Consider the following 24,547-nt stretch of genomic DNA (forward strand, 5'->3'; position numbering starts at 1 on the left):
TATCCCAGGACAAGCAGGCAGCATATTCTCAACAGATGGGTGACGTCAGTAATGGAGCCCCGCAGCGGACAGCCTCGCAAGCAGACTTGCTTGAAGATCTTTGTAAGAGCTTACGAGTGCTGCACTGTGCATGCGCGAGTGCCTTCCCGTCCAAGTCAGGGCACGCATCTCCTGTGAGGTACCTCAGTTCACGTTTTCCGCGGAGCCAAGAAGTCCTCTTCACTTCAGCTCTACAGCCCTTCGTTGCCTTCTCAACACCACGGCTTGTTATTTTTGCTAGTCGCTGTGCTCGCGTTGTCATTCTTTTTCTTTTTAGTTAAAAAAAACCAACCCAAAAACCTTTTATTTTTTCTTTTCTGGCCGGTGGCCTTTTGGCCTAGGCCTGGCCGCTGAACCTCATTCGTTTGTCGGCCTTTTTTTTCTATGTCCCGGCCTCTTACCGGTTTCAAAAAGTGTAGCCAGTGCGGCAAGACTATTTCAATCACCGATCCTCATCATCAGTGTATTGTATGCCTGGGTCCTGAACATTGCCCCGACGCTTGTTCGCGCTGTGCTGCCCTTCAACCTCGAGCCCTTCGCAGATGACATTCCAAGCTTTTTCAATTATTTGGCACTATGGAGCAGTCTGCTGAGAGGGTCTCGACCTCGACTTTGGGGGCGGCCTCGACTTCCAAGACCTCGACCCCGACGCCCATGGCTGCCTCAACCAAGGCCTAGACTTCGACTCCTTCCGTCTTGAAGGTCTCACATGCAGTCCCTTCTAAGTCTTCATCTGTGGGTAAGTCTCCTGTTTCTCCTTCAGGTACCCTTCCTAAGAAGCCTCCAGAGTCTCAGGCATCCCAGGCCGTGCCTACGGTCCTGCCAGCCTCTTCGAGACCTCCTGCTAAGCGTGCCTCCAAACATAGGGAATACTCATCCTCGAGGTCACCCTCTTTGGAGCGCACTGCTGCACCTTCGAAATCTGATCCCTTCGTCTCAGTACCTATGTTTGAGGACATGTTGAAAGTCATTCTGACCACCCAGATTTCCTCGGTCATGGCTCAGCTCCTCCCGGCCTCGACCCTGCTTCCTATGAGCCAGCCTGAGCATCAGCCTGAGCATCCTGTTAAAGCACCTTGAGGCAAACCTTGGAAGTCTCGTCGCTTATCATCCAGTGACTCTTCTCCTCCTCCTGTTACACAGTCTCCTGAACCTCAATCGAGGCATCACTCGAGGCATTCGAGGCATCTTGCTTCCAAGCACACTCAGGAATCTTTTCTCAAGCAGAAGACCTCTCCTCCTCCGGACACTGAGTCTTCTATGGCCTCATTTATCTAAGGCTGTCGAGACTTCTTCCAAATCTAAACATAAGTCTCGCAAAGCTCTCACACCGGCTGTTTCTCCTCGGGGTCCATCCAGGTTGAAGACTCCTCCATTGAGTCCGCTTCTGAGGGACTCTTCTCCTCCTGCCTCAACCCACTCTGTTCCTCGGACACCGGGGACATCACCATCGAGGCTTCTTAAGCGCAAACACTCTTTGATTCCTCCTGTCACAGGTAGTGAAGTTTCTTCAGTGACTATGCGGCTGGAGTCTGAGCCTCCTTCTCAATATTCCAGAGGCTTCTCCTTCCTATTCAGTGGCTCCTAAGTCTCGCTCTCCTTCTCCTGAGGGTCCATCTACCTCGAAGTCTGCCTCATTTGCGAGATTTGTCTTTGACATGGGGAAAGCTCTTCAGCTGGATCTCCACTCTGATTCCAAGTACACTGCTGAATACTTGGCCGATATGGAGTTACCTCATCCACCCAAGGAGACCTTGAGGCTTCCTATGACTCCTGTTTTAAAGCAAACTTTCTTCAGGAATATGGAAACTCCTTATTCCATTACAGCCATTCCATCTAAGCTGGAATCTAGATATCGCACCATCCCTTGTAAGGGATTTGAGAAATCTCAATTGTCTCACCAGTCTTTGGTTGTGGAATCTTACTTAAACAAAGCTCAACCATCTAAGCTCTACGCTGCGGTCCCTCCAGGCAGGGAGGGCCGAACCATGGACAAGTTTGGCCATAGGATCTATCAGAATTCCATGATGGCTAACAGAATTCTCAATTACAATTACAATTTCACTGCTTATTTTAATCACTTTCTCAAAATAATGCCTAAGTTTTATTCAGCTCATGAGGAACAGTGTCTTCCAGAATTCAGATTATTTGAACTCTGTCTCAACTTCGACTCTTCATGCTGCAAGCCAAATACGATGCCTTTGAGCTCTCTTCCAGAGTTTCTGCTTTTGCAGTAGCCATGCGTCGCCTCGCTTGGCTCCGCATTGTTGATATGGATCTCAATTTGCAGGACCGTCTAGCAAACTTGCCTTGCCAGGGAACTGAACTTTTTGATGATTCCATTGAAGCTGCTACAAAGCGCCTCTCTGAACATGAGCGCTCTTTTGCTTCCTTGATCTGGCCGAAGATTAAGACTCCTCCTGCTCACCCCTACAAGCCTCCACAACGTCGTTATCCTCAAAAAACGACACCAGCTTTCTCCAGGCCTCCGCCTAGACGACCGCCACAGCAACCATGACAGCAGAAAACTCAGACTCCTGCTGCGGCTAAACCAGCTCAGTCTTTTTTACATTCCCAGTCTGAGCATACCAACGTCCCTCCATCAGACTTCTCTTCTGCCCATAGGAGGTCGTCTTCACCACTTTTATCACCAGTGGGGGATGATCACCTCAGATCTCTGGGTTCTCACCATCCTTCGAGAGGGATACTCACTTCACTTTCTTCAGGTGCCTCCAGATCGCCCTCCAAGAGAGTGTCCTTCCAATTTGTCACAACTTCCCCTTCTTCAGGAAGCTCAGGCTCTTCTTCGCCTTCGAGCTGTCGAGGAGGTTCCCTTGAATCAACGGGCCATGGGTTTTTATTCCCGTTATTTTCTAGTCCCAAAGAAGACAGGGACTTGCGACCCATTCTGGACCTCACAGCCCTCAACCAATTTCTAGTCAAAGGGAAGTTTCAGATGCTTTCTTTACCAACTCTGTATTCCCTGATGAATCAGGGAGATTGGCTATGCTCTCTGGATCTCAAAGAGGCTTACACTCATATCCCGATTCATCCAGCCTCTTGCAAGTATTTAAGATTTCGGGTGGGGAATCTTCATCTACAATATAGAGTTCTTCCTTTTGGACTCGCCTCATCCCCCAGAGTCTTCACAAAATGTCTGGTGGTGGTGGCTGCAGCTCTCCGTACCCAGGGTCTTCAAGTTTTTCCATACCTGGATGACTGGCTCATCAAAGCCCCCTCTCAACAAGGGATTATTGCAGCAACCCTACAGACTATTATGTTCCTCCAATGTCTGGGGTTTGAAATCAACTTTCCCAAATCCCAGTTGACTCCATCTTAGTCTCTTCAGTTCATCAGGGCCACTCTGGACACTGTCCAGCTCAGAGTGTTCCTGCCTCGACCACGTCAGGATGCCCTCATTCGCCTTTGCCATCAAGTGTCTCAGCTCACATCAATTTCAGCGAGACAAATGATGATTCTACTCGGTCACATGACTTCTACAGTTCACGTGACTCCTTTTGCCAGACTTCACCTTCGCATACCTCAGTGGACCCTGGCATCTCAGTGGCAACAAGCTACCGACCCACTTTCTCAACAGATTACGGTAACTCCTTTGTTGAGACAGTCTCTCCGCTGGTGGATGCTCTCTTCCAATCTTTCCAGAGATTTGCTGTTCCACACTCCCTCATCAGAAGGTTCTCACAACAGACTCATTAACCTACGCATGGGGAGCCCATCTAGACGGTCTCCGTACCCAAAGCCATTGGTCTCCCGCAGACCGTCTTTGTCACATCAATCTGTTGGAACTCGGAGCGATTTTCAATGCTCTCAAAGCTTTTCAACACCTTCTTCACGACAAAGTAGTCCTTGTCCGGACGGACAACCAAGTCGCCATGTACTATGTCAACAAACAGGGAGTTACGGGATCTCACTCCCTTTGTCAAGAAGCTCTGAAGCTGTGGGATTGGGCAATCCATCACAAAATCTTTCTCAGAACTGTCTACATTCAAGGTTAGCACAACTGTCTGGCGGGCAAATTGAGTCGTCTTTTGCAACCTCACGAATGGACACTCAATTCCTCGCCTCTACGTCAGGTGTTTGCTCAATGTGGGACCCCTCAGATAGACCTCATTGCACTTCCCCTCAACAACAAGCTGCCTCAGGACTGCTCCCGGATATACTCTCCCCAACGTCTCGAGGCAGATGCTTTCCTCCTGGACTGGACGGGTCAGTTTCTCTATGCCTTCCCTCCATTCCCTCTGATTCTCAAGACTCTTGTCAAAATCAAGACAGATCATGCTACCATGATTCTGATAGCCCCTCGGTGGCCCAGACAACCGTGGTACTCCGTTCTACTTCAACTCAGCACCAGGGAGCCTCTGCTTCTACCAGTTTTTCCCTCTCTGCTTACTCAGAGTTAAGGATCCTTACTTCATCCCAATCTGCAGTCTCTACACTTAACAGCTTGGTACCTTTCAACCTAACTGACTCTCTACAGTTTTCTCAATCTGTACAGGACATTTTGGTAGCTTCCAGGAAGCCGTCCACTAGGCAGTGTTATGGTCAGAAATGGACTAGATTTTCTACTTGTGTTCTACTCGCCAAATGGAGCAAATGTCTACCTCCTTGGCTTCGGTTTTGAATTATTTACTTCACTTATCACAATCTGGACTCCAGTCTACATCTATCCGACTCCATCTCAGTGCGATTGCTGCTTTCCATCAGCCTCTTGATGGGAAACCCCTGTCTGCACATCCTGTGGTTTCCTGCTTCATGAAAGGACTTTTTAATGTACATCCACCGCTCAAACCACCTCCAGTGGTATGGGATCTCAATGTTGTCCTGGCTCAATTGATGAAGCCTCCATTTGAACCAATTGATAAGGCTCATCTCAAGTATCTTACTTGGAAAGTGGTTTTCCTGATTGCCCTCACGTCTTCTCGAAGAGTCAGTGATTTACAAGCCTTGGTTGCGGATCCACCTTTCACAGTTTCCCACCAGTTTTTCGCCCCAGGGCTCAGTTCTTGGGCCTATTTTGTTCAATATTTTTATAAACGATCTTGAGGAGGAAACAACTTGCAATATAATAAAGTTCACCGATGATACAAAATTAAGTCGGTCGGTTGGCTCTCAAAGGGACTGCAAGGAGCTTCAGAAGGATCTGAGACAGCTGGAAACATGGGCGACAAAGTGGCAGATGAATTTTAACATAAATAAATGCAAGGTGATGCATTTAGGAAATAAAAATAAAGAACACGAGTATAGAATGTTTGGAGTAACATTAGCAAAATGCGAACAGGAAAGGGATTTGGGGGTACTGATTAGCAGAAACCTGAAGCCATCGGCGCAATGTGCAGCGGCGGCGAAGAGAGCAAACAGGATGTTGGGCATGATTAAGAACGGGATCACGAGTAGATCGGAAGAAGTCATAATGCCACTTTATAGAGCAATGGTCAGGCCACACTTGGAATACTGTGTCCAACACTGGTCTCCTTATCTCAAGAAGGATATAACTATGTTGGAAAAGGTGCAAAGACGAGCCACGAAACTAGTCAAAGGAATGAAAAATTTGAGCTATGAAGAACGTCTCAGGAAACTGGGACTGTTCACACTCGAGAGGAGAAGACTGAGAGGCGATTTGATTGAGACTTTTAAAATATTAAAAGGATTGGATGAAATAGATCAAGAAGCAGCATTACTAACATTTTCAGATGTGACATGGACAAGAGGTCACAGCCTGAAACTGGGTGGCAGCAGGTTCAGGATGAATGCCAGGAAGTTCTGTTTCTCACAACGAGTGGTGGGCGCTTGGAATTCTCTTCCTGTGGATGTTGTGGAGGAGACTACTCTTCGGGGTTTCAAGCACAAGTTGGATACACACCTTCTTGCAAATCATATTGAGGGATACGGTAATTTCAGGTTTTCATAATAGAGAATCTAAATGGGCCGCCGCATGAGCGGAGCGCCGGACTTGATGGACCTCGGACTGATCCGGTGGAAGGCATTTCTTATGTTCTTATGACAAAGTGATTCTCCGTACTCATCCAAAATTCTTGCCTAAAGTTATTTCAGAATTTCACATCAATCAATCTATTGTTCTTCCAGTGTTTTTTCCAAAGCCTCATTTTTACCCTGGAGAAGTGGTGCTTCATACTTTTGACTGTAAGTGTGCATTGGCTTTCTACTTGCAACACACTCAACCTCACAGAACAGCCCCACAACTTTTCATCTCCTTCAATCCAAATAAGTTGGGGCATCCTGTCTCGAAGCGAACCATATCCAACTGGATGGCTGCTTGCATCTCTTTCTGCAATGCTCAGGCTGGTCTCCCTCTGCAGGGTCGAGTCATGGGCCACAGAGTTCAAGCAATGGTGGTATCTGTAGCTTTCCTCAGATCAACTCCTATTGAGGAAATCTGCAAGGCCGCCACTTGGTCCTCGGTTCATACATTCACCTCTCATTACTGTCTGGATACTTTCTCCAGAAAAGATGGCTATTTTGGCCGGTCTGTTTTACAAAATCTCTTTTCTTAACTTGCCAACTCTCCCTCCATCTCATTATGCTTAGCTTGGAGGTCACCCACCTGTTGAGAATATGCTGCCTGCTTGTCCTGGGATAAAGCACTGTTACTTACCGTAATAGTTATTATCCAGGGACAGCAGGCAGATATTCTCACAACCCACCCTCCTTCCCTGGTTGGCTTCTTAGCTAGTTATCTGAACTGAGGTACCTCACAGGAGACCCGCGCCTTGACTCGGGCGGGAAGGCACTCACACATGCGCAGTGCAGCACTTGTAAGCTCTTACAAAGATCTTCAAGCAAGTCTGCTTACGAGGCTGTCCACTGCGGGGCTCCGTTGGTGACGTCACCCACCTGTTGAGAATATCTGCCTGCTGTCCCTGGATAACAACTGTTACAATAAGTAACTGTGCTATCTGGCACTTAATTATTAAGAGGGAAATGACAGGAAAAGAGGATTTGGGTTAAGAAATAGAGTGGCCTTTTGCCAAATGATCCTCCTGTCAGCATCATTCCCTCCCCTCCTGTTCCCTAGAATGGATGGGAAGGGAGGCACAGGGTTAGAATGCAAAATTGCTCTGTTCTCAGTCCTCTCCATCATCACTGCCACCCCCACTTTGCATTTGCTGCCAAGGAGAGAAGAGAAAGGAATTATTTTTTGAGGGGGAGGATTATAGGGCTATATTCACTAAGCAAACCGATCGTGTACCGATCGGTTTGCGAGCCCTTTACGACCAGATTTCCCTCCTGCACTATTCACTAATGCCTGTAGTGATCCGATCCCAATCTTCCCATGCAAATTAGTAAAATCTGCTCCGTAAAAAAGAATAATAATAAAAGACAGGCAGACCTGTCAAAAAATGGCCGAGGGCCCCCCCCCCCTGACAAACACTTCCCCCCGTGACCCACAAATAGCAGGAGGGATGTCCACTCCCTTCTGCCACCACCCGACGCTGCCCTCCCTGCCCGTGCAAATATGGCAGGAGAAATACCAACTCCCTTTTTTGGAATATCTTTTAGATACCCTGATTCCTTTGTCAGTGCCAGGCTTCATTTTGGAAATATTTAAGGTGTTTGTGCTGTAGGGTAGGGGAAACCAAGAATGTAAGGCAAATTCACTGGGGGAAAAAGGGATTCGTAGTATATGGACCAGTGTGGATAGCCCACCTTATTGGGGTTGGCATATTAGTCTATATCACTTTTTTTAAAAATTATTATTATTGTATATCGCCTAGAATCCAGGATAGGCGATCAATCAAATTTTAAATAAAACTTGAAACTTGACTGGAGGTCCTGGAGGGTTCACAGTCGATACAGTAAATTTGTACCTAAGTTAATGGAGCATTAAGTGATTTGCCCAAGTTTACAAGGAGCCGTAGTAAGATTTGAACCAAGCTCACTGCTCTAATCATTAGGCTACTCCTCCACATATCAATGTCTAATTTTCATTAACATTTTTAAAGATAGTGATTGCTGCCCTACATTGTTGTTTTTATGAAACTTCAAGTCAAAAAAGGACAATATTTGGGTCATAGTGTTTTTCCTTAGGGTACAGTGGAAAAGTTGTGAAAAACACTGTTAGGCAAGGCCCAGACTTCAAGGCCCTTTTTATCCATCCTGAACCTTTGATTCTCTGGGCTGGCCAGACCACAGTCACAACAATCAATTTGTCTATGTTCAACATCTTTCCATCCTCCCTCAATGTATTCAGTAGAAACATAGAAACATGACGGCGGATAAAGGCCAAATGGCCCATCCACTATCTCCTCTTCTCCCTAAGACAGGGGTGTCCAATGTCGGTCCTCGAGGGCCGCAGTCCAGTCGGGTTTTCAGGATTTCCCCAGTGAATATGCATTGAAAGCAGTGCATGCAAATAGACCTCATGTATATTCATTGGGGAAATCCTGAAAACCCGACTGGACTGCGGCCCTCGAGGACCGACATTGGGATCCCACATGCCTGTCCCATGCTATCTTAAATTCAGAAACAGTCTTCCATCTCCACCACTGAGAGACTATTCTACGCATCTACTCTTCTTCCTGGAACAATCCAAGTAGGCTCCCCATTGTCACCAACTCTGTTCAATATTTACACGGTTGCTCTGGGAAATCTACTACAGAACCTGAACGTATAAATTTTACATCTATGTGGATGATATCAGTATACTTATTCCAATGACAGCTTTTACGTCAGATATAAGACATCAGATCTCATTTATTTTGTCACAAATAGAGAAATGGACTGAGTTTAAACTTAAACTAATAACAAAATCAGCGAAACTGAAATTTTCCTTAACGGACCAAATTTCCCAATAGTTACTGACGTTAAAATATTGGGTGTTAACGTTAGATCGACATTTAACTTTAAACGATCATACGGATTTAATGATCAAAAAATGTTTTGCTGTGCTCTGGAAACTTCATACCATCAAAAAATACTTTGACTCAATGTCATTTAGGCTATTGGTTCAATCTTCAGTTTTGTCAGTCTTAGATTACTGTAATATAATCTATTTGGGATCTCATTTTTAAAAAATCCTAAATTGATTAAGAATAATACAAAATTCGGCAGTTCGCTTGATTTTTGGGCTGAAAAAATATGACCATGTCAGTCCTTACTATCAACAGCTCTATTGGCTTCCTTTTGAGGCGAGAATTTTGTTCAAATTTGGTTGTATTTGTTACAAGGTATTGTTTGGGTTAGCTCCAGTTTACCTTACATCTAAGTTTGAATTGCATAAGCTGAATAAGAATACACGCAAAGCCTATTGGTTTGCATTTCCATCACCAAAATCATGTCGCTACAAAAGATTTCTGGATCAAACATTTGCATTCCAGGCCAGTAAAATAAACACCTGGTGGAGTACCTTAATCCCACAGTTGATGAGGGAAATAGGGAAGAAGAGAGATGCTGGACACTATGAAGGGTAGAGATAGGGAAGGGGAGATGCTGGACATCACGGGGAGGGAATATGAGATGCTGGGTATCATGCGGGGAGGGAAAGGGTGGTGGTGATGTGAGGGGGAGGGCCTTGAGCTGCATGGGGTGGTGGTGTGTGTGTGGGGAGGATGTAAACATCTGAAGGTTAACCTAGGGCAGGGGTCTCAAAGTCCCTCCTTGAGGGCCGCAATCCAGTCGGGTTTTCAGGATTTCCCCAATGAATATGCATGAGATCTATGTGCATGCATTGTTTTCAATGCATATTCATTGGGGAAATCCTGAAAACCCAACTGGATTGCGGCCCTCAAGGAGGGACTTTGAGACCCCTGACCTAGGGTGTCAGATACCCTTGGGTCAGTCCTGATCATAAGGTAAACAATTCTGGAAGTACTATTAGATAGTCCATAAATTTATCTATAGTATCCAGGTAAAGTATGACTGTAGAGAGATTTTTAATTCATGTTTTCTTTTTCCAGGTTCCACTTTTTGTCCCTCTATCGTTTACTACTATCTGCTTCTTCACAGTGATGATATCTGTCTATTCTGCTCCAGACAGTGTTGGCCTTGGTTGCCTCATTATTTTGACTGGTTTGCCAGTTTATTACTTAGTGGTTAAGAGGACAAAGTCAATTTGCTGCAAGCTTTTATTTAGTGAGTATCCCTGTAAACAAAGTCACAACTGTAGCTTTTGAAACAGATAGAATAAGTGAGAAATTGGATTGCATTCCAGGCAGATCTGAACTATTGCTTTGGAGACCTCGTTTTGCGTGTTTTGCCTTACGTTTTCTGCAGTATAAAGCAATTTCCCTGCTCAGCTTGGTGGCAAATAAACAACGCTGAGAAGAATCTTTTGACAAGTACTTACCTGTGGGTCTGTTTTCTTTTCTGTAATCAAAACCCACTTGACCATGAGTCAACACAGGTTTTTATTGCTCTCCCAAGCTCAATGTCGTATTTTCTGTGTTTTGTGTGAGTTGGAAAAAAAATAGAGAGGATGGCTTCTCATTTTAAAGCAGGGGTGTCAAAGTCCCTCCTCGAGGGCTGCAATCCAGTTTTCAGGATTTCCCCAATGAATTTGCATGAGATCTATTAGCATTCAATGAAAGCAGTGCATGCAAATAGATCTCATGCATATTCATTGGGGAAATCCTGAAAACCCGACTGGATTGCGGCCCTCCAGGAGGGACTTTGACACCTCTGCTTTAAAGCCTTTGGCCTAATCTGAATAGCCAGAAACCTTTTACAAGTCTGACAAAATTGAAATGATGATTGTCCGTTGCAGTGTGGTAAGAAAGTCTGTTTTACACAACATGTCAACACACATGTTGTTATTGCTTTCATAAAAATTACTCTAGTGTATCAACTAATTAACCCCTCTCTTTTATCAAGTTGCACTAGAGGTTTCTAGCGTAGGCCGGTGAGGTAAGTGCTTCAACGCTCATAAGAATTCTATGAGCGTTGGAGCATTTACTACGCCAGGCCACACCAAAAATCTCTAGCACAGCTTGATAAGAGGAGGCAAACTTTTAGAATGCATCCTGTAACAGAACCAAAGATGAAGAAATATAATGCTCTGTATTTATTCAGCAAGTATCTAAGATTTTGGAAGCCTTATTTGTGTCCTGCAGCTTTCTAGATGTTTGCTCATTGCTTTTTCATTGTGATTGTGTGTTTTTCTAAATTTACCCCAGTATGCAATTTACTGTATTAAAACTTACCATACCGCCTTATCTGAATGAGCAGACCAAATCGATGTAGAGATTACCAAGTAACATGGTAAATGATGGCAGATAAAGACTTGAATGGTCCATCCAGTCTGCCCAACCGTACATGCTTTATAAATTAATAATTAAATTTAAATGGTCCTTTTTCTTAGATATTTCTGAACTCTGCCCGGTAGTGTGCTTAGGTTCTATCTACTGGAGTCAGCCCATCTAAACCATCCCAGCCATCGAAGCCCTCCTCAGCCCTCCATATATGGGACACAGACTCTGCAAATCTGCCCAGTACTGGCCTTAGTTCCTTCAATGTATACCCATTATTTTCTGACTAGAGATCCTCCGTGTTCATCCCACGCTTGTTTGAACTCTGTCAAAGTTTTCCTCTCCACCACCTCCCTTGGGAGCGCATTCCAGGCATCTACCACCCTTTCCATAAAGAAGAATTTCCTAACACTCTTGAGTTTACCAACCATCAACCTCAAATTATGCCCTCTGGTTTTAACATTTTCAAAAGAGGAAAAAAACTCCATTAGTTTAACACAGAAATCCAAAATGATAAGAAATAATCATTCTTAAACATCTTTGACTCCTCTTTCACTGCCCTGATACAACATATTGCTAAAACCTGTCGCTTCTTCCTCTATAATATTACCAAAATCCAACCCTTCTTCTTTAAGCACACTACCAAAACACTTATCCACACCCTCATCACCTCACGCTTTTACTACTGCAACTCACTACTCTCAGGCCTTCCGCTTAGCCATCTCGCTCCCCTCCAATCCATCCCAAATTCGGCTACACGACTTATATTCTGGGATAACTGCTTCCCATCCATTTCTGAATACAATTCAAACTCCTCTTACAAACCTACAAATGCACTCACTCAGCTGCCCCTCACTATCTCTCTTCACTTATCTCCCCCTCACACGCGGCTCGAGCTAGGAACTTGGTGAGGAGCAGCGCGGAGTAGGGGAGAGAGAAGGTGACTGAAGGCAGGCATAGAAGAGGAGGCAGAGAGCCAGCAATCAGGAGCCAGAGAGGGAAGGAAGGAAGCTCGGGGCAGCGGCGAGAGTTAGCTCCGCCCACCCCCACCGCGTCAGCAAGGCAGCGCCGAACTCCCCCTTAAAAGAGAACAGAAGGCAGAGAGTGGGCATAAATGGGAAATTCTCAGACTGGGAGACTGTGACTAGCGGTGTGCCCCAGGGCTTGGTACTTGGGCCCATCTTATTTAATATTTTCATAAATGACCTGGAGGATGGAACATCTAGCGAGCTCATCAAGTTCGCATATGACACAAAGCTATGCCGGACAATCAAATCACAGAAGGACAGTGAGGAACTCCAGAGCGACTTGAGTCGATTGGAAAATTGGGCAGATACATGGCAGATGAAGTTTAATGTGGAAAAATGCAAAGTCATGCACTTTTCAGAAAAAATAAGGAACACAAGTACAGTATGTTGGGTGCAACTCTAGGGAAAACTGAACGGGAAAGGGACCTTGGCGTATTAATCGATAGGACCCCGAAGCCGTCGGCGCAATGCGTGGCGGCAGCGAATAAGGCGAATAGAATGCTAGGCATGATAAAGAAGGGAATCACGAGTAGATCGGAGAAAGTAATACTACCGCTATATAGAGCGATGGTCAGACCACACTTGGAATATTGCATCCAGCACTGGTCTCCATACCTAAAAAAGGATTTAAAAGTACTTGAGAGGGTGCAAAGACGAGCAACGAAGCTAATAAATGGCATGGAGAACTTGGAATATGAGGAACGACTTAAGAGACTGGGATTGTTCTCCCTTGAGAAGAAGAGACTGTGAGGGGATATGATCGAGACTTTCAAAATACTGAAAGGAATCGACCAAATAGAGCATGATAAAAAATTATTTACAATGTCTAATGTGACACAGACAAGAGGACATGGACTGAAGCTAAGGGGGGATACCTATCAGGACAGATATCAGGAAGTTCTGCTTCACTCAACGAGTGGTGGACACCTGGAATGCTCTCCCGGAGGAGATAATTGCAGAATCCACCATTTCAGGGTTTAAAGGTAAGTTAGATGTACATCTCCTTATAAGTGGCCTAAGGTAACATAGAACATAGGTAAGGTTAAGCTAGATGCGCATCTCTTATGAGAAGCTTAGAGTATGGGGACTAATACTATGCCAGGGTTCACCTGGCGGGGCCTCTGTGTGTGTGGATTGCCGGACTTGATGGACCCGGGGTCTGTTCCGGAGATGGCATTTCTTATGTTCTTATGCTCTTATGTTCAGCTGATAAATCCCTCCTTTCTGTGTCATTTTCTTTGGCTGCCAACTCCAGACTCTGTCCCTTCTGCCATGCTGTGCCATATGCTTGGAACAAGCTGCCCTAAATCCTATGATGGGCTCCGTCTCTGACAATGTTAAAGGCCCAGTTAAAAGCCCACCTCTTTGAGAGTGCTTTTGACTCCTAAATCCTCTCACCTTGGGTTCTGCATGTCTGTCCAAGTTAGATTGTAAGCTCTTCTGAAGAGGAACTGTCTATAAATGTCAAAATGTACAGTGCTGCTTACGCCTTTCAGCACTATATAAATGATAAGTGGTAGTAGTGGTTAAACAGATTTTAAAAAATAGCAATCATATCTATCAATAAATAGAGAATTCATCTCTTCATTATCCATCTTACAGGAATGACAATTGTGCACATATGGCTTCATGCCAAACCACCACCAAGTCAAATTAATTTCTACATGCGTAAGGTTTCACGTTATCTTCCAAATCACTGAGGTGGTAATCATACAAAGCCAGTTTCATTCCTAATGTAGATGACAATGTATGAAGTTCTCAGTCCTACCAAGAAGAGAATGATGTGGATATGGTTCAATCAATGATAGGAAACAATGTCAAAACATAGAATTTTGTTTCTGTAAATTGACATTTAACAAAATATGATAACACTCTTTTCAGCTACAGTGGCAAAATCACACTTAGAATTGAGGAAGTTGGTTGGGCTAAGAAATCTTCATAACCTTTAGCCCTCTGTACAATTCTGACAGGATAATGTATATTTTTACTGATAAATGTGTACAGGGTAGATTTTGCAAGTGTACATGTAGATTATAAAAGACCCTAATTTATGCACATATACTTAAATCATCATTATCATCATCAACTTTATTTGATGTATCCCAAATTCAAAATTATCTATGCAGTTGACAAAGGAGAAAACAAAGACCATAACAGGAGAAAAAAGAAGGGAAACTTTAACAATATGTATTCAATACGCTGCTAAGCTACTTTACAAAGAAAATAGGAAAACATATGATCCCCAAACATAACATAAGAGTTGCTTTACTGGCAGCCCAAAGATCCATCAAGCCCAGTATCTGATTTTCAACAGTGGTCACAAGTACCTGGCAAAATCCCAAGGAGTAAAACAGATTTTATGCTGCGTATCCTAGGAATAAGCAGTAAATTTCCCCAAGCCATCTTAATAATGGCTTATGGACTTTTGTTTTGGGAAATTATCCAAACTTTTTAAAACCCTGCTAAGCTAACTTCTTTCACCACTTTCTCCAGCATCAATTTCTGGCGTTTAATTACACATTGAGTGAAGAAATATTTTCTCCAGTTTGTTTAAATTTAAGCTGAGCAGGAGTCCTTTAATTACATTTCTGCCAGTGGGGGATGATGTTTCAATATCGTGTTCAGTAGCGTAGTAAGGGGGGTAGGGGGGCGGCCACCCTGGGCACCATCTTGGTGAGGGCACAGGCACCCGTCCTCATCTCCACCCCCATTCCTCCACCCCCCCCCCCCACTGCCGTGCATGTGCACTGCTTCCTTTCCCCATACCTCTGTAACGTTCCTGGCAGAAACGCCCAACCTGCTGTCGTGCCAGTGTCAGCTCTTCCTCTGATGTCACTTCCTGGACCCGTGCCTAGGAAGTGAAGTCAGAGGAAGAGCCGATGCTGGTGCGACAGCAGCTTTGATGTTGCTGCTCACACTAGGAACGTTACAGAGGTACGGTGGAAGAGAAGTGGCGCTTGCGTGGCAGAAGGGGGCGGGATGGAGAAGAGGACGGGTGAGGGGTGCCACCCCCCCCAGGCACCTTTCACCCTTGCTAATCCTCTGATTGCGTTTTCAATGGCTAGAGACAGGTAGGTTCCCTGGAGTCCTGCAGAACTTGCCTGTCTCTATTGAAAATGTGATGGTGAAACAGCACCACCCATTGGTAGGACTGTAGAGGGAGGGCTCCTGCTCAGTTTAGAGCAGGGGTATCAAAGTCCCTCCTTGAGGGCCACAATTCAGTTGGGTTTTCAGGATTTCCCCAATGAATATGCATGAGATCTATTAGCATACAAATAGGTCTCATGCATATTCATTGTGTAAATAACAGCGGGACTTATAATATCATTTCAATAGCCTTCATAAATTAACACATAACTTACATAAATAGAAAGAGCTATACATTTGATAGGAATAAATTACTATTGCCAATGCATATTCATTGGGGAAATCCTGAAAACCCGACTGAATTGTGGCCCTCAAGGAGGGACTTTGACACCCCTGGTTTAGAGGAAATAGTGATTAAGACCAGTCACCGAAATATACTAGCAGAGTGGCACTTTGAGGTCGATGTACTACCCCAGTGGTTGCGATGTGAGCGTAGCCTTGAGCTGCACTACATTGGGTTTCATGAACTGGCTACCTTATATCATTGAGAGCACCAGCCTGTTTTTACTTATCTTCTTTGTTTTCAATTTACTGGTCATCTTAGAAGAATGACTGAAGGCCTTGTTTTATAGTCTGTTTTATAAAATATAATGACAAAAAAAAAAAAAAAATCCAGTTTTTGGTGCAATAGCTTTGGGATTCAGTATTCGCCCTTCATTTTCATTCATTTATATAACATATCAGAACTACTGGTGTCTCAGATTAAATTAACCTCCTTACCATCTCTTTTCTTTTGTGTGTGTTTCAAAATTCTAGATCATGTCACTTTAAAACTGCAGATCCTCCTGCAAGCAGTCCCACAGGAAATATGCACCTACTGAGGACCCCTGTTATAATTTTGTCATGCCAAATACTGTAATGTCTTCTGGCAAGCATTTAATTTCTTTCTTGATGAATGCCTCTCAATTAATCCTAACCTTTTGACTTTCACATGTACTAGCTCTGAGCCTTTTGGATTACAATTTTCACTACTGACGCTTACAATTTTACTGGATTTATTTGACATATGAAATAGAAGTGTGCAGAAGAAAAATGTTCATTGCAGTCTCATTTTCATTTCAATTTTATTACTTTTTAGCCGTGTACTAAAATGAAATAAGATCCATTTGTTAGTTGCGTTTCAATAAAAGACTAAAGATCCATTTGTTAGATGCGAAATCTCTAGTGCCTCTTTTTGCTGTTTTCATCTAAAATGAAATAAAACATGTCTTATTTAGTGTGTGTTATAACAAAATGAAATTGAACTATATTAAAATGTACATCCATAATTTGAAACTCATGTGTTTCTTCTCTTTCTGTGACATCCTTGAAATAAAATTATCTATGCTCCCTAGTTGTCTACCAGACCCGTCTACAACAAATAGATTATGTGTCTATATCAACATATAGGGTACCATACAGTTCTAACAAACTTAGTATCCTCTGTCTCCAGAGGATACAATGGCAAATTGTGTGTAACTCATGAGCCTGGCTGGAGAGCTGGTTCCTCAGTTGAGATTGGCCTTGCAGGGGTGGGGATGGGGTTCTCTGGATCCTTTGTCTAGTCTGTTGGGTGAATACCTAGAGGAGTTCAGGTCCCTTCTCCTTCTAAAGCTGTGGAGCTTTGATTGAATGTGATTCCTCTGGCCATTTGCCCTCTGTCTTAGTACACTGCAAGGGCAGAAGGGGAGACCATCAAGGAGCACATGAAGCAAAGAGAGGCTGAGGTCAAGTGCAGACATGCACAGTGAACCCAGGAACAGGTCAAGAAAGCCATGGGAGAGGGAAAACCAGCAGGACTAAGGCAGTTAGGGCAGATACTCAGAATGATAAGCAAGTAGAGAGTTGTGAGGCCCCTCCCAGTGCATGCCGGTGATGCACTAGGAAGAGGGGGAAGGGCCTTAGACGCCTTAGGACCTTAGGCCCCTTCCAGTGCATTCAGGATGCACCGGGAGGGGAAAGGGCTGCCATTAAGAAAAGGTGGTCCTTCAAGGCAGGAGGGAGAGGGCATCCCCGCTGCCTGATTTTTGATAAAAACTATGTGAGGCAGTGTCAGGGGTGGAGGGTTATCGAGCTGTGTGTGTGTGGGTGGGGGGGGGGGGGGGGGAGGTTCTGATCTTTATTTAAAAATGTATATCCCGCATATCCAACAATTCTAGGTGGGTAACAATGAAACATACAAATAAAACATAAAAATACACTTTAAAATCATGTTAAAAACAACACTACACAATATCATACAAACTCTTAAAAAACAATCATAACAAGGATTGCAACCTAAACACAAGCAACCCTCCCCCCATCTAAAAAAAAAGTCAACTAGTCACATTAAAAAAGCAGAGTCAACAATTCAAACTCATTTAGCATAAGAATGTTCAAATAGCACTATTTTCAACATTTTCCTGAAACCCCCCTCCCAGCCCACTAGACCACCAGGATTCTGTGGGAGGGGTTGGGGAGATAGGAAGGCCGGGGGGGGGGGGGGCGCTTGGTGTCTGGGGTGTCAGAGGAAAGGGAAGGCGTGCATTGCAAAGGGTCGGAAAGGAGAGGTGCCAGTGCATGTGCTCCATTGTCAAATGTAGCAGATATATCAAATTGTAAGAGACCAATTTGCGGTACTTTGGTATGATGACTTTTTTTTTTTTTTTTTTTTGCCTCAGAAACTACAGAAATTAAGGGCTCCTTTTACAAAGGTGTGTTAGGGCCTTAATGCGTGGAATAGCGCGTGCTAGCTGCTACCGCCTCCTTTTAAGCAGGCGGTAATTTTTCAGCTAGCGCGCGCTATAGCGTGCACTAATCCGTTATGTGCACTAAAAACGCTAAAGCACCTTTTGTAAAAGGAGCCCCAAGTGTCAGTACTGAACAGACTTCTGAAATCAGATTGAACCAACGAAGGGAGACGGACCCGGTGATGTATTATTAAATCTCCACACAGGTCTACTATAATGTTGGGAAGAGGAGACTGTGAGGGGATATGATCAAGACTTTCAAAATACTGAAAGGAATCGACAAAATAGAGCAGGAAAATAAGTTATTTACAATGTCCAATGTGAAACGGACAAGAGGACATGGACTGAAGCTGGGAAGGGACAAGTCCAGGACAAATATCAGGAAGTTCTGCTTCACGTAGTGAGTGGTGGACACCTGGAATGCTCTCCCAGAGGAGGTTATTGCGGAATCCACCGTCCTAGGATTTAAAAGCAAACTAGATGCACATCTCCTTACGAGAGGCATAGAGGGATATGGGTGACTAAAATTACGCCAGGTGTACACCTGGCTGGGCCTCCGCATGTGCGGATCGCCGGACTTGCTGGACCAAAGGTCTGATCCGGAGATGGCGATTCTTATGTAACTTATGTAATTTTTATCAGCAAACTGAAACTCATTCCAAACTCCACCACGATCAGATAAAATAATTGGATCTATGGCGGCCTTTGTTACCTGCTGTACTAATTTATCTTATACGAAAACATAATCAATTTGTGAAAAGGATTTATGAACCTCTTAACTTCATCCTACGCCCTCTCATTCCAGAGTTTCCTTTCACTTGAAAGAGACTCACCTCATACGCATTTATGCCACGTAGGTATTTAAACATCTTCATCATATCTTCCCTCTCCCACATGTCCTCCAAAGTATACATATTGAGGTCTTTAAGTCTTTCCCCATACGACTTATGACAAAGACCACTGACCATTTTAGTAGCCTTCCTCTGGACCGACTCCATCCTGTTTACATCTTTTTGCTTGAGTACCTGATTGTAAAAAAATAAACAAACGCTTAGATAATCTTGATAGGAGGTATATAAAAACCTAAAAAGCTTGAAACTTGAAACTTTGAAGGTGCAGTTTCCAGAATTGTACACAATATTTTAAATGAGGTCTCTCCAGAGTCTTATACATTGGCCATATCTTTCCCTAAGCACCCTAGCATCCTTCTAGCTTTGCCGTGGCCTAAAGTGTAGTTAGAATGATATTTATTTCATTTTTGCTAATTACCGTAGTGTGAAACCATAAAAAAAACAGTGCAGCTAAAAATAAATGGCTTTATTTCTTGTTACCCTTTGAGAAAATTTCTATTTATTTTGCACGTACATACAAAGTTTAAAATGTATGTGCTCACGCTGATTTTGGTCTCCGTCCCTGTCTCTTCCATTTGCTGTTACTCTGCATTATTTTCTGTCCAGTGTGTGTGTGTTGTGTGTGCATTTTCCCACAGGATTACTGCAGAGAGGCTCAACTTCCCCCACCTGCTGAGAAAAAGCTCCAGGACTTGGAAAGCCATCCGTTCAACTGTTTGAGCGGATTGTTTTGCAACATTCCAGATTTAGGAAATCAGATGATCAGAGCAGAGGCTGAAAATAAGAGGGAGGAAAGAACAACATTTCACATAAAATAACATCTATTTTTAAATATGGGGAACAGCCGAAAGGACTCAAGTGATGGAGAGAAAACAGTTTATCTGAGAAAGAAGATTAACCTGGTGAGGGCCATCTCACTGACCATTGGCACGATCGTGGGAAGTGGTATCTTCATCTCTCCCAAAGGAGTACTGAAAAACTCAGGCAATGTGGGTCTGTCTCTGGTCATCTGGCTTATTTGTGGCATTCTCTCCATGTTTGGTGAGTTTCTTTTCTAATTTTACAGTAAATTTATATTTATTTATTCAATTTTCTATATTCTCCCAGGAGAGCTCAGAACAGTCTACATGAGTCTTTCCCTGTCTGTCCTGGCAGGCTCACAATCTGTGAGGGGGATTAAGGGCTAGATTTCCCTCCAACCCGATTCACTAACCTCTGTCCCGATCATCCTCCGATCCGCGCATGCAAATGAGGGGGGGGGGGGGGGACGGCATTCAAATGAGAGACTCTGACTGGTCTGACCGATCCAAAAATAAGCGACTGCTGAGGACCAGTCACTCAGGTCCTTTCTGACTGCCCTGCTCTCTGCCCCGATCTCCTGCTCTCAGCCTCTGACTTTCCAACTGTCTCGCCGCCCTGCTCAGCCCCGACTTGCCTGCCCTTCCCTGCAGTGCAAGCCCATGGTATTGGTTTTGGTAGCAGCAAACGTGAAGAGAGTGTTGACTATCCGTTTATATTTCAAGTTTCAAGTTTTATTCGTATTTAATGAATCACTTATTTAATATACTAAGCGATGTACAATATAATAAAAGAAATATACAAATAAATATCTGGTGCTGACGTACAAAGTGACAATGACAGTATGGGGTAAAACTAACGTGAGTCGTGAGGGAAAAAGGGGCAGAGTTACAATGCTAATTGAGTAAGAAAGAAAAACATTAATGGAATGAACAAAAGGGAGGGTAAATTTGGTGCCAAATTGGCTTCATATATTATTAGATGAAAAGAAAAAAGATCGAATGCATCATTGAAAAGGTAAGTTTTTAAGGTTTTTTTAAACGATGATAAGTCTTTTAGTTCTCTAATATATTGAGGTAAAAGGTTCCATAGTTGAGGGGCCATAACCAAGAACATGTCGTGCCTTCTGGTGCCTATGATTTTCAGAGAGGGAATGGAAGGAAGATTATGGGAAGTCGAACGGAGAGATCGTGGGGAATTATATGGTACTAGTGTTTAAGCCCGTTACAATAACGGGTGCTAGAGTAGATGTCTGTATGTCTGTTTTTTGTCTCTCTCTCTCTCCCTGGACGCTGTCTGTCTGTCATTCTTTGTGTCTGTGTCTCTCCCTGGTCCCCTGTCTGTGCGTCTTTCTTTCTGTCTGTCTCCCTGGCCCCCCCTGCTTGCCAAAGCAGCCTCCTTTCCCTCTCCCCCTGTTGTGCAATGCCTGCCTGCTTCTTGGCCCCCTTCTGTTCCCCCAATGATTGCTGTCTGCCCCCAGAACAACCATCCCCCCAAAGCAGCCCCCTTTCCCTCCCCCCCTGGCCCCCAGTTGTGCCATGCCTGCCTGTTCTGTGGCCCCCTTATTCCCCCCCATGATTGCTTTCTGCCCCCAGAACAACCATCCCCCCAAAGCAGCCCCCTTTCCCTCTCCCCCTGTTGTGCAATGCCTGCCTGCTCCGTGGCCCCCTTCTGTTCTCCCCCATAATTGCTGTCTGCCCACAGCACAACTCTCCTCCCAAAGCAGCCCCCTATCCCCCTGTTGTGCAATGCCTGTTTGCTCCATGGCCCCCTTCTATTCCTCCCCCATGATTGCTTTCTGCCCCCAGAACAACCATCCCCCCAAATCAGCCCCCTTTGCCTCTCCCCCTGTTGTGCAATGCCTGTCTGCTTCATGGCCCCCCTTCTGTTCCTCCCCCCTCCCTGTTTGCTGTCTGCCCCCAGCACACCCCTCCCCCCAAAGCAGCCCCCTTTCGCTCTTCCTCTGGCCCCCCTGTTGTGCCATGCCTGCCTGCTCCATGGCCCTTTTCTGTTCCCCCCATGATTGCTGTCTGCCCCCAGCACACCCCTCCCCCCAAAGCAGCCCCCTTTGCCTCTCCCCCTGTTGTGCAATGCCAGCCTGCTTCGTGGCCCCCCTTCTGTTCCTCCCCCCTCCCTGATTGCTGTCTGCCCCCAGCACAACCATCCCCCCAAAGCAGCCCCCTTTGCTTCTCCCCCTGTTGTGCCATGCCTGCCTGCTCCGTGGCCCCCTTCTGTTCTCCCCCATAATTGCTGTCTGCCCACAGCACAACTCTCCTCCCAAAGCAGCCCCCTATCCCCCTGTTGTGCAATGCCTGTTTGCTCCGTGGCCCCCTTCTATTCCTCCCCCCATGATTGCTTTCTGCCCCCAGAACAACCATCCCCCCAAATCAGCCCCCTTTGCCTCTCCCCCTGTTGTGCAATGCCTGTCTGCTTCATGGCCCCCCTTCTGTTCCTCCCCCCTCCCTGATTGCTGTCTGCCCCCAGCACACCCCTCCCCCCAAAGCAGCCCCCTTTCGCTCTCCCTCTGGCCCCTGTTGTGCCATGCCTGCCTACTCCATGGCCCTTTTCTGTTCCCCCCATGATTGCTGTCGGCCCCCAGCACAACCATCCCCCCAAAGCAGCCCCCTTTGCCTTTCCCCCTGTTGTGCAATGCCTGCCTGCCTACTTCGTGCACTCAGCCCAACCCTCCCACCAAAACAGCTCCCTTTTCTGCCTGCTCCATAACCCTTCTTTTTTGGCTTCCCCTCCCGTTCTTACCTCCGTCCATCCATCCATGGTTCCTGCCGCTGCTGCCGCTCCTGTTCCTGTTCAAAGCGGCCTGCTTAGGTTCATGGGCGGCTGTATTGAACCTCGCAGGCCACTCTCCATATGGTAGCATGTTGCTTCTGACGCGATCGCATCAGAGGGAACGTGCTTCATGTGGAGAGCAGCCTGCGAGATTCGCTAGAGCCGGCCGCGAACCTCATCAGGTCGCTTCAAACAGGAGCGGCAGCGGTTGGTGCGGGAGGGGGGAGTCGTCGGGCTGTGGAGGCGATCGTTGGCTAGCTGCGGTCCCGGCTTGGAGAGGGCAGGGGTTGTCTGCCCAGCGTTTTCCGACTTGTGTTGCCGCCGCATCCGCACTCTTGCTGGCCAAGTAAGGCTGGGGAGTCGCGCATGCGCACTCCTGCAAGGCCACGGACCTACATATCGGATCAGGGCTAGCGTTTTATTATTTCAGATTAACATCCTGGTTACGAATTGAGGCTCATTATAACTCAAAGTTTTAAAAACTGAGAATAGTATTTTAAAAGTGATGCGATGGCTGACCGGGAGCCAATGGGATTTAATCAACAGGGGAGTAACATGATCGTATTTCTTCGCATCGTGGATCAGTTTGACGGCCGTGTTTTGAAATTAGTTGGAGCCTTCTTTTTTCCTTTTGTGAAACATTGAGAAGAAGAGAGTTACAATAGATGAGGGGACGATCAGTTGAAGGGTGTTGTTAATCCTCGTTGAGGTGAAGAACATGTGAATTATCTGTTCTGGTGAGTTAGCATTTAGACCTGGGGTCCATGGATGGGTTTCAGGGGATACGTGAGGGTTAGATAAAAATTAACATTTATATTTACTATACAGCCTGGTACGGTTGATTTTTCTTGGAGATAACAAGAGAGTAGATGTAATAATAATAACAGTTTATATACCGCAGGACCCTGAAGTTCTAGGCAGTTTACAATGATTAAAAATAGTACAAATTGAGTGGAATTGATAAGTTAATACTAGTGAATCGTGGCTCTAGGGATCAGTTAAGTGGGAAAGATTGTACAAATCAGTTGCCGAAGTAGTTCAGGAACAGATATGTTTTTAGGTGTTTCCTAAATTCCTCGTAAGTATTAGCTAGCATAAGTAATTGTTCCAGGTAGTAGTAGTAGATCTGTTTTAATTTGCACAAGAGGATTGTATTTCATAATTATAATGAGTGACTATTACTTTTTGCATTAAAAAGGAGTGGGTTTTTTTTATAGATTGTTTAAAGTTTAATAATACTTTGTGTATGTCATATATGTATGAGACAATCAAATCTCGATAAATAAAGTACATTATATTCATTGCATGCAAAGTTGTGTTTATGTGAATATTTCTGGGGAAGGGGGGTCCAGAGCTTTCATCCAGTGGCATAATAAGGGGGGAGGGAGCCAGAGGGGTGGTCCGCCCCGGGTGCCATATTGCTCGGGGCACCAGCACCTCTCCTCCTCTCTGCCCCCCTTCCCACAACTCCCCCTGCTGCATGTGCACCCCTTCCCTTCCTCTGTACGTTTTAAACTTCATCGCAAGCAGCCACCAACTTGCTGCCCACTTCGGCACGCTCTCTGACGTCACTTCCAGGACCCGTGCCTAGGAAGTGATGTCATAGCGCCGAAGCCGACACAGGCAGGGGAGTTGGTGACTGCTTGCGCTGAAGGTATGGGGAAGGGGCATACAGCAGAGGGGGCAGGAAAGGGCCTCAGGCGCTGCTCACCCCTCGCTACGTCACTGCTTTCATCCGATTCTTAATTTGTAAAACTGCTTATCCAGCTACAGGACGTAGGTGAAATATGTAACATATAACATTTAGGCCCCGTTTTATGAAGCCATGTTAGGCTTTTTTTTATCGCCGGCTGCAGTGATATTAGCTCTAATTCCCAAAGGAATTCTATGAGCGTTGGGGCTAGTACCGCCGCGGCCAGTGATAAAAAAAAGTCTAATGCAGCTTTGTAAAGGACAGTATTAAACCA

General features: G+C 45.2%; 2 protein-coding genes across 2 annotated transcripts in view; both read left to right on the top strand.

Moving 5' to 3' along the window:
• The window catches only part of LOC117363653 (cystine/glutamate transporter-like), a 57,874-nt gene extending 41,184 nt beyond the window's left edge, over window positions 1-16,690 (top strand). The window contains exons 12-13 of the mRNA XM_033951750.1: window positions 9,975-10,149; window positions 16,193-16,690. Of these exons, the coding sequence (XP_033807641.1) occupies window positions 9,975-10,149; window positions 16,193-16,257 (240 nt within the window). The 3' untranslated portion in view covers window positions 16,258-16,690. The remainder of the gene's footprint in view (window positions 1-9,974; window positions 10,150-16,192) is intronic.
• A 3,036-nt stretch (window positions 16,691-19,726) lies between these two features.
• Window positions 19,727-24,547, top strand: part of LOC117364315 (cystine/glutamate transporter-like) — a 43,557-nt gene continuing 38,736 nt past the window's right edge. Inside the window, exon 1 of the mRNA XM_033953405.1 lies at window positions 19,727-20,036. Within this exon, the coding sequence (XP_033809296.1) occupies window positions 19,829-20,036 (208 nt within the window). The 5' untranslated portion in view covers window positions 19,727-19,828. The remainder of the gene's footprint in view (window positions 20,037-24,547) is intronic.

Source organism: Geotrypetes seraphini, chromosome 7 (assembly GCF_902459505.1).
Source record: "Geotrypetes seraphini chromosome 7, aGeoSer1.1, whole genome shotgun sequence".
NCBI lineage: Eukaryota > Metazoa > Chordata > Amphibia > Gymnophiona > Dermophiidae > Geotrypetes > Geotrypetes seraphini.